Source organism: Phalaenopsis equestris, unplaced genomic scaffold (genome assembly GCF_001263595.1).
Source record: "Phalaenopsis equestris unplaced genomic scaffold, ASM126359v1 Scaffold000759, whole genome shotgun sequence".
Taxonomy (NCBI): Eukaryota; Viridiplantae; Streptophyta; class Magnoliopsida; order Asparagales; family Orchidaceae; genus Phalaenopsis; species Phalaenopsis equestris.
The window spans coordinates 204,922-215,903 of record NW_018165199.1 but is presented as its reverse complement, the minus strand read 5'-3'; the positions used below and the strand labels follow the sequence as shown (position 1 = coordinate 215,903).

At 34.5% G+C, this 10,982-nt stretch overlaps 1 protein-coding gene across 3 annotated transcripts in view; it reads right to left on the bottom strand.

Moving 5' to 3' along the window:
- Window positions 1–10,099: 10,099 nt before the first annotated feature.
- LOC110030753 (pollen-specific protein SF21-like) overlaps window positions 10,100–10,982 on the bottom strand; it is a 4,253-nt gene continuing 3,370 nt past the window's right edge. Inside the window, exon 11 of one of the 3 annotated variants that reach the window (XM_020733643.1) lies at window positions 10,100–10,530. In XM_020733643.1, the coding sequence (XP_020589302.1) occupies window positions 10,318–10,530 (213 nt within the window). In that variant the 3' untranslated portion in view covers window positions 10,100–10,317. The remainder of the gene's footprint in view (window positions 10,531–10,982) is intronic. The other 2 variants (XM_020733645.1, XM_020733644.1) reach the window with 2 other exon arrangements.

Here is a 10,982-nt window from a genome sequence, read left to right as displayed (position 1 = left end):
ATAAGTTATATATATATATATATATAACTTATGTTTACGTGTATATGCACTTTTTTTTTAAAAAAAATGATATTTGGAAATAACGCTCACCATTTGTGCTAGCCGTCATCGTAGGGATCGAACCCGAGTCAGAGGGGTCTTACGACTTACAGTGCTTGTGCCTACCAACTTGTCACTCTAGGCACACGTGTGTGTGTGTGCACGTACATAAATTGCAATGTGTATTCATATAAGGAAGCTTTAGTCAATATGGCAGATGGTTGGCTTTGCTTGTGTGAGATCATGGGTCATTTGTCTTTGCTCGCAGACTTGCTGATAATAGCAGGCCCAATGGGCCAATGAAGGTTTGAGACATGCAATTAGATTACTTTTACGGGAAACCAATAATTGCAATCTTGTCTCATCTGATACATTGGTTCAACGAGCATTTTGCTTATATGCTAATGTTTACTACTGTAGAAATTTGAATGTTATGACTAACTGCCCGTTTGGGGCAGCTTATTTTGTTGCGGCGGCATTTTCAAAACGCCGCCGTGGTGTTTGTTTAATACGTCCGGCCATGCGTTTTGAAAACTCCCGTAATCGCGTCTTATATTTTGTTCTATGGATCGGACACGGGGGAGGTCTTGCGTTCGGCGTTTGTTAGGGCTCAAATTCCTTTTGTGCCCATGCGGTTTCTCCTTCGTGATCTCCTTTCTCTCGCGCTCTCCCTCGTGATCTCCTTTCCCGATCTTCTCTTTCATAATCTTCTGGTGAGATCTATATGCCGCAATGCTTCGATCTTCTCTGTTTGGTTTTTATGTGGCTCGATTCCTTAATTTTGAGGTTTTTATGTGTTTTTTTTTTTTTTTTTAGGGTTACGTTGCGGATGGATTTTTTTTTAAGCTTTGTTCGAAATGTTGGAGTGAAATGGATCTGAGGGGTTTTTTTTTTTTTATGCTGTCGAAATGGATCTTAGGGTTTCGTTGAAGGAATGTGCCTGTTATTGTTGAATCGTTAGAATGTTTAGGGGGAACTCTTGAAATTGTTTTTTGAGCCATTACATTTTGATTTTTTGGGTATTTTAGGTTCATGTTACTGTTGGAATTTTTCCAGCTGCTTCTAACTGTTGGTATGTGAAGGAAGGTGTGGCCCTGTTATGTTGTTTGTTGGGTTGCATCTTTGATTCGTTATACTGTATAAACTGTTATGTTGTTTGCTGTGAGCAAGAATCGTTATACTGTATAAACTATTATGTGAGATTACAGACATGCTTCCCTGTCACTGTTTCAATGCATTCCCTGTTAGTCCCGTTTGTTGTATGAAAGCAAAGGGTCCCTGTTAAAATTGTTTAGCTGCACCATTTATATTGATCAGCTTCTGTTATAACCTGGAAATATTTGCTTGGTCTTTTCGGTCTTTTCGGTTTGCTTGGCAATAGTGGCAAAGGTTATATTATTGAGGATGCAATGTTTACTTTCTGTTTTATATCAGAATAATTTTATATCAAACAATAATGACAATAGTTGAGGAGACAATGTTTACTTTCTGTTTTATATCAGACAATAGTGGCAATACTTGAATTATGACAATGGCAATGGTTTCAATGTTTAGTTGCACCAATGGTTATAGCATATGCAATAGTGGAAATGTTTACTTTCTGTTAAATATGTGGAATTGCCCATTAAGAACTTGAATATTACACATGCCAGTTGTTTAGCTGAATGTATGCGCCTTTAGTGGGACATAATTGGGTTATCTTCACTATCTTTGCAAGACCATTGTTATGTATTTGAATAGAGGAGATGCAACTATTGCTAAGTTATATAAAGAGGAGATGTATCAAATTTAGATGTTTATCGAGAACCTTTGCTATGTATTTGAAAAGCATAACTATGTAACTTTACACAATTTCATAATAAAACATATTCGGTGCCTTACTGTGGATGTAGGTCTTTGACCGAACCACATAATTCCTCTGTGTCATTTTTTTTATTTTTTCTTCTGTGAGCAAAGTTTTTATTTTTATTCTCCGACATTTAGTTATTACCTTAGTTTGATTTGTTATGGATGTATGCTCAATTTGTCGATATAAGTTAACTTTTTAAAATATATCTGTGTTTCTTCATATAGTACCACAATGTCTAAGACAAGTGAAGGTGGTCCCTCATCGATGTGGGATAAGGATGTTACAATTATCTTTTGCAAACTTTGCATCACCGAGATTGAGATCGGGAATAGACCGACTTCCTATTTCAACAAGGAAGGTTGGCATAACATATCAAAGAAGTTTAAAGAGTTAACTGGAAGGGATTATGACAGACTGAAGTTTAAAAATAAATGAGATCATTTGAAGGAGTGGAAAATTTGGAAGGAACAGAAACGTGGATCCACGGGTTTGGGGTGGGATCCAATCAAACAGACAATTGATGCTTCTGAGGAATGGTGGGCCGAGAAATTAGAGGTAAAATCGTCATTATGTTTTGTTACTTACAAATTTTTTTATTTAAAAAAATATCTTCCATGACCCTAAATATTTATCGTAGTTTTTTAGGCAATGCCGACGGCAAAAAAATTCAAGCAGTGCGAAATTCACCCTGATTTTGAGGATAAACTTGATATTATGTTCAAGGGGGTAGTGGAAACTGGAAAGGCTGCATTGAGCCCGTGTGAAACAGGGTTTGCAGGAATACCCGATGATTTGCCACCATATCCGATATCAATTGACGAAGAAATACACAGCGTTAACGGAGATGGGGGAATCAAGCTCAAATCAAGCTCACAGCTGAAGAGGCCAAAGCTAGGAAGAAGAAAGAAGGCAAATGATACTTTTCTCAAAACTTCATTCGATAGACTCATAGATGCTTTTGGAGCACCACCGCCCGCTCCACTACCTAACAACACTATCTTCGAATGTATTCACACAATGAAAAACATCCCTGAAGTTGTATCTGATAAGCACTTTCATGCAATATGTATGAAAAAACTCGAGGATCCAAGGATCTAACACGTAGGCACATATTTATGGCGATGGAACCAGAGTTCCGAGTCGAGTATTTATGTGTTATTGTTAATGAATGATTTATTAGAACTCATCTGTATTATGTAATCTGCTCAGTTATGAACTCATCTGTTATTTGGATATGTTTATCTTTTTTAATTGATTATTTTTTCTTTTTTTATCATGTTTGTTATTTGAATGCAAATTAGCAGAGCTTTTATTTTATTTATAATGTAATTTTACTAGCTGAGTGTTGTCATTATTTAATTCTTTCGCTATATTGGTTATTAATTGATGAAATAACCGAGATCTTTCTTTCTTTAGGATGGATCCACAACATGAACGTCGTAAGAGAATGACATGGGCTGCAGCTATTGTCATATTGCTATTGGAGTATTATCAAACAAGCAGAAATCGTATACCCCGAATGACCTCCAGTTTTGTTGGGGATAAATGGGTTGACAACATGCTTTCTGGACATCCTATTAGGTTTAGTAACATATTTTGAATGACAGTACCTATCTTTATAGATCTCTTGAACAATCATGGACTCCAAGGTTCTTCAAGAACGACGAGAAGGGAGGTATTGGCTATAACAATTTATATTCTGCCACAAAATGAATCAATTAGGGGTGCTATGGAGAGATTTCGACATTCATCAGAGACAATAAGGCATTATTTTTCTAAAGGCATATAAGCACTTGTTAGTTTAGCCTCTAAAATCATCAGGCCAGAAGATCCATCATTTGCTAATACTCTAGCACAAATTACAGTCGATCCCCGTTACATGCCTTACTTTAAGTTAATCATTCTTTTTTTTTTACTTTAATAACAACACATAAATATTTTCTAACATTGTAAAACAGAACTGCATAGGTACAATTGACGACACTCACGTTGATGCCCGAATACCTAACCAGGACAAGGTGGCTATGTGGACAAGGTGGCTTACATTGGTCGAAGTGGTTCGACTACTCAAAATGTCATGGCGGTATGTGACTTCAACATGTGTTTTAAATATATTATGGCGGGTTGGGAAGGGAGTGCACATGATAGTCAAATTTTCGCTTATGCCATGAGAAATAGATCGTATGATTTTCCTCATCCGCCTCTAGGTATGTATTGAAGTTTAAAATTCCATGTTATAGGTATTTATTGCAAATAATAATAACTTCCATAACAGGAAAATACTATTTGATTGATGTTGGATACCCAATGCAGAGGGGCTATCTCAAACCATATCCAGACACTAGGTATCATATTCTTGATTTTGAGCGAGCAAGTGACACTATTCGTGGTAGGAAAGAAATGTTTAACAAACGCCACTCCTCTTTACGTGGGGTAATTGAAAGAACGTTTGGTGTGTGGAAGAAGAAATGGGTCATCCTACATGATATGTCGTCATATCAATTTCAAAAGCATGTGCATATTGTGGTGGCAACAATGACACTTCATAACTTCATACGGCGACACCCTTCATGTTTAGATATAGACTTTGGTATGGCTGATAACGAAGAGCTAGCAGTCTATGAAGAACCATCAGAAAGCATGTTTGGGCTTTCAGTTCCTGAGGATGAGAATGAATTTAATGATTTTGTAGTTCATGACGCGGAGGGTGCGGCTGAAATGACTGCTCTGAGGGAGTCTATAGCAGATGCTATATATGACAGCTAATCCAGCAAGTCTTTCTTTTCTTCGTATATATGTAGATTAATTTTTATGTGAATTTAATTTTTCTTTTTAGAATAAGTACTGACATCACATTATTTTTTTTTTGGTTTTTTTCACAGTTAAACAAACATGACTTCTAGGATATCAGTTACAGACAGAGGTCTTTTGTGTTATTGTGGTCTATTGACTCTGTTGCTCACGTCGCATCGCGTCAGTCTCATAGCTTTGGGAGGCAGTTCTACGGTTGTGCCAATGGTGTTTCTGCTCATTGCGGCTTCTTCCGATGGACTGACAGTCCCTCATATTACATTGTCAGCAGTCATGTGAATCCGGTGTTTTCTCAGGTTGACAGTGCAAATGAGGACAGGCGTAGTCAGAGTTTGAAATCAAATATTTTAATATTTCTCATTGTAGTTGTACTTGTATTTGTACTTTTATTTATTTATTCTGGTACTCATGAAAGTGTGAGAACTGTATGTCATCTTTTATAACTGATCTGTGATGATCGTATGCTTCTGCACTATATGCTTCTGTTATACCAATAAACTATTCTGAATAAGCTGCCCCTAACAGTTTTATCAGACAGAGGCAGCAATGTCATTTAACCACCAATAAACTAATCTGAATAAGTTGCCCCAAATAGCAAGACAGATTATTCTGATAATCTGCAAATTATCAGATTATCAGAGTAATCTGCTTATCAGCAGATTATAAATAATCATCAGCTGCGCCAAACAGACCCTAAAGCATGATAGCGTAATGAAATAAATCTGATGAAAGGACTGCATTAATTGCCTTCAGCCTCCCGTGATGAACAAGACATAATATAATTAAAATCGTAAGAGATGCATAGAAGAAAAAAATGTGAATTTAAGAATACTTCTTAAATGTTCACGGTAGAGAGGTGCTTTAAATAGAGTTTCAAGGAATCATATTTAGAATGAAGAATTCCTTACGGGCTAATTTCATGCATGGTAAATAATCTTAGAAAGGGGTTCATCCTACTCAAGTTCAACCTAAGTTGGGGGATTCTAAAAAATGGAAAGAATTATTAAAAATTAGATCTCAACCTGAAGAAATTTTTGTTTGGGAGGTGGGTGATGGTCATATACACTTATGGTATGAAAATTGGTTATTTGATATGGTGTTGATCAATTATTCCAGCAATCGGATATCATCAAGGTGACAGATACTTGGAGGGATGCATGTTGGAATTCTTCAAAAATTAGTGGTATTGTTAAACAGGAGGCACATAAGAAGATTATGGCCTTGCCTTTCAATCCTTTACATAAAGATATATTGATTACCAAAACTTCAACTCACCAGTCTATTTTAACATTTATTTATGAAGCATATTACAATTGGCCCAAAACAGATGGGGGTGCACTAATCTGGAATAAATATATCTCTCAATACATGTCATTTTTTTTTGCTGAAGAATATTTAGAACATTTCTACCCACAAATGATATTTTAAAATTGAAAGGAATAAGGGGACCTTCCAGATGTCAGCTATGTCATAAAGAAGAGGATAATAATTTGTTTCTGCATTGTGTTAGTGTTCGAGAGGTGTGGAGGTCAGTGCTCAGAAATGTGGGTGCTGAATCCAGATTTTCTAATTGGATTAATGTTGAATCTTGTTGGTAGGACTGAAAAACACAAAAGAATTTTTATATTCCTTTTATCATTTTCTGGTTTCTTTGGATGACCAAAAATGCAACGCTTCATGATAACAAAATGTCAACTACCCAATACATTATCAATAATTGTTTAACTGATCTATTTAAAGTACAGAAATCAATTTCAACTCAACAGGAAACACAAAATGGTATTAATGTTCAACTAATTATCTGGAGAAAACTCAAACCACCCTGGCACAAGATTAATACTAATGGGAGCTTCAAACATTTAGATGCAAGTATTGGGGGATTATGTAGAAATCATAATGATCATTGCTTATGGTTTTTTTCAACACCTGACTTCTCCAAAAATGTTATTGAAATTGAAGCTATGGCTGTCTATTGGGGATTGAGAATTGCAAAATCTACATAATTATCAATTTATTCACATGGAGATGGATTCCCTTCAATTGGTTCAGATACTTCTTAATAGAAATTTAGCTCCTTGATATCTTCTTAATTGGATTAATATGATCAAGAACTTCTCTTCTTCCTTATCTATTATTTGGAGTCATACTTATAGGGAAGGAAATCAGCCTGCAAATTGGTTGGCCAAAAAAGCTCTTCATTCTTATGAGATCATTTGTAGCTCTTTAGCCTCTCCTTTTTTGAAATTTTTGCTACATGGGGACATTATGAATCTCCCTCATGTTAGGTGTAAAAGACTATATATATATATATATATAATGCATTATAGGATATAACCAATCAGCTGACATTATGTATTTTGATTTAATTATACATGAAAGGTATGTCAAACAACTCATGAAAAAGAAGTTGACTACACTCGAATAAGACATTGATCCTCAAAAGTGGATAACTATCTATGAGACCATGCAAGTTCTAATTTGTAATGTCAATGCACATTCTACACCTGCCATCTGATCTCTAAATCATCAACATTTTTTAAGTTCATTCTAAATTAAAGTTCCCTAATGAATCTAACATTTAAATGTTTTTGCACTTTAAAATGACTTGGCTCAACTAAAGTTACAATACTTGGTATAATTTTCTACTTAATTGGCCTACTTTTGTTAACTTTTATCTTAAGAAATGAAAAATCTTCCACATTCTATAACATTTTGATCAATTCATCTTTATATTTTTCATTAAATAAATTCTTCATTTAAAGGTTCAAATTAAATCTTTAGCAATTAGTACTTCCTATATCACCGTAGAAGTCCCAAGTCGCTACGTTGAATTTAAAGTTGAGAACTCCTTTGAATATTTCTTATTACTTTTAAGAAACATGACATTGTTTGAAGCAAGTTGCCCCTTAAAAAATACTACTTGACCACTAGCCAAAAATTTCATGGCAATATAATAATTAGAAACAGTGCAGGCAAGGAGTCAATGGTGGCCGACCAAGGAGTTCATTATAAGTCATAAAGGCATGAATTATGATGAAGTTGGCAATTACTACATACTTTTCTCTCTCTCTCTCCAAGTCAAGTGGTTGATAACAGTATCACACTTGTTGTTTATCTCCTTTCTCTTGAAAATCTGAATAGAGGTTTTACATTCTATGAGAAGCAAGAATCTCAAATGCCAATCTTATCAAAGATCTTTCCTTAATTATATGTATAGAACTTACTACACTAATCAAGAAGATATCTATCTAATAATTTAAGTAGTATAAAGATTATTAATCAATGGTCTATTTTCTTTGAAAAAAAATAATGAATATCACCTCTATAATAAGAGCCCATAATGTACAAGCCAAATTTGCCTCTTCTAGTTAATCATTTAAAGCTTACTTTTCTAGAAGCCTATTTAGAGCCACCCATAATGGCAAGTTTTGTACTAGCTATTTAAATTACTTGCATTAGGATGGTTCTTTATTTGACTCTTTCATTGGCATCATACACTCAAACTTCTATCTTGTTTTATCAAAACATGTTGATTTAATTTCTATCTTGATTAGTTCTTCCACAAACTTTAAAGAGATGATTCAATTTTGTGCCATGACCATTGGGAAGCACAATACTTAATGTAACCCTTACATGAGAGCTCTCTTTCATCGAAGCTAGTTTTTGAAGTAGACTTTACTTTGAATGGTTTCTACAAACATGACCACCATGCTATGTAATAAGGTGATAATTGGATGGCAACAAGTTGATATTGTTGACTTCCTTATTCTTCTTTCATCATCTCCATTTTGATGTTAAAGCCACCTCTCTAGGGAGTTTCTAATAAAAATAAATGTTGCTGTATATGAGAATGTGAATTCATATTTGCTCTTCAAACTTTGAGCGACTTTCTAAGCCCTTAGAAAATTGCAAAATTTTTGTATACAATCTTTTTAGTTGACTCAAAAGTAAACACGCCATCTCTTAGTCATACAATCTTTCTCTGCAGTGGCATGGTTGTTAGCAAGTTCAAATAACTAAACCAAAAATTTTGATTGCCATTGCCTAAGAATTTTGCAATATGTTCCTTCCCTCAAACTTCATGGGAGTGCAACTTAAGCCACAACCAATTCCAAATCTTTTATCTTCTGCATCCACCTCCAAAACCTAAAGATGAAGTTTCTAAATAAATCACATGGCTCATGCTATAGCTTCAATAAAACCTACAACTTATTCGAAAGTTGTGCTCTAATGAGTTGGGTAAAAAAAAAAAATTCTTAAGGCCAGTGAATGTTACAATCATATGAGTGGCCATTTGAAAAATCAATTGAAGCTTACCCTTTGCAATTAGTACAAAATAACTTTCATTTGAAAGCATCCTTTAATGTTGAGTAGAGAAACAATAGATTTGAAATGGGTGCATCATAATTTGCAAGATAAAAATTTTATGCTGAGAATCAAGATGTGAAATCTTGACATATGCAATCTCTCTAAAAAAGCAATTTGTCAGCCTAAACTTTTTGTTCTCAACATTTCTCTCCACTCAATGAGATAGGGAGATAAAGCTTCTTCACTATTTGGCTAGTGTGCCACATCATTGGCTTGTGTGGAGGGCAAAGCTCTTGCAATGGAATATGCCTTCTTCTGATAATAGAGTTAGATGACTCCTTTAGTAGTTATACCAAGGGAATGTTCTTAGAATTTGCTCGAGGATTGTTCAAATATCCTGCTTGTTCTTTTTTTTTCATTGTTGCTAGCTATTGAGTACTCATAAAATCTCGGTATTACATGCTTTTTGACGTCTCTCTAATTCACTCCTCTAAAATCATTGATGCATCCTTTATTTATTCTCGACAAAAACCCATTTACATCTTCCCTTAGAGGACTTCGAATTTTAAATAATATGTAGGTTATACCATAATTTTACAACCACTCAATAAAAGAGGAGAGAAATAAAGAAGAAAATTATAAGCTTTAAGATTCTATTACAAGATTTCATCAAATTGTGAGATTGCATAATCATAAGCGCTTCTCATGACCCATTATTATTAGGTTAGGATAGAGACTTTCATATTGCAGGATAAGCAAAAAAAAAAAAAAAAAAAAAAAAAAAAAGAAGAAGTAAAATTTAAAAAATAGTACATAACAAGATCATTAATTACTCCCACTTCATCAGACGGACAAAATTATCACTCTTACATTCACCAAGGATCATGAAAGAGACATCAACAAATTTGAATTCAACATAGCTATGAATTTCTTCAAACAATAAGTCACAGGTTGTCTGCAATACCATGCGAAACTAAATGAAATGCCCAACAGGCAGCATTGAAAAGTGTAGATGTGAATTACCTTGATTGCTAATTAACAAAAATATAAGAAAAATAAACTGCAACAAATAAATTTTTTGAACTGTGGCAATATGACCAAAAAAAAAAACAAGAGCAAAAAAAATATTGAGCTTTTTTAATAATGGAAGAGCTATCAATGTCTACAAACGAATTAAAAATTGAGCAAAAAAAAACTGAAATTTGAAAATATATTGGTATGTATATATCTACACCCCACCAAACAAATAGAAGCATCAAATAAAGACAATTCTAGGATGCTACACGTTACCTACCCAGCACATGAAGATTTCAAAGCAATCTGGTTTTGATAGGCCTCAGTTTAACACCCATGCTCTCAGGAGAGAGCATCTCCGGAGAGATGCAGGAAGAGCAGAGAGGGCTGCGGGGGCTCGAACTTAGATGGCAGGGCCTGTAAAGACCGTAACCCATGAAGAAATACTCCAAAGGAATCAGCATCGCATGTGGTTGCTCCTCTGTCACCACTGACCCGCACTCCTGGACCTGGCAGTAGGAGCAAGAAGTTCAATGGGGGTAGTTATGTTATTGAATTTCGAGTTAATTATCTACATAATGATGTTATTTAAGATGGGAGAGTTATCTTCTAAATGTAATGTATTTGGATCGATGTTACCGTATTGCTTGAAGAATATAGTATCATGTTCTTTTTTTCTTTTTTTTTTCTCCTATATTTTAGTGCTGAAGTTTGAGCCAACAAAATAGCACTTCATTTTATTACTATCTAATTTATGCTATTGGAAGAGACGATCTCTTTGCCTCTTTGTTATCATTGATATTTTTAAATAAGAAAATCTAAAATGGCATTTCAATCATACTTTGATGACAACTGCAAATATCCACCAAATTGACGTAAATAGATTTCATGATTACTGACAACTAAAAGAAAAAATTAACAATGAGAATCACACACACACACACTTCCTTATTCTTCTTTC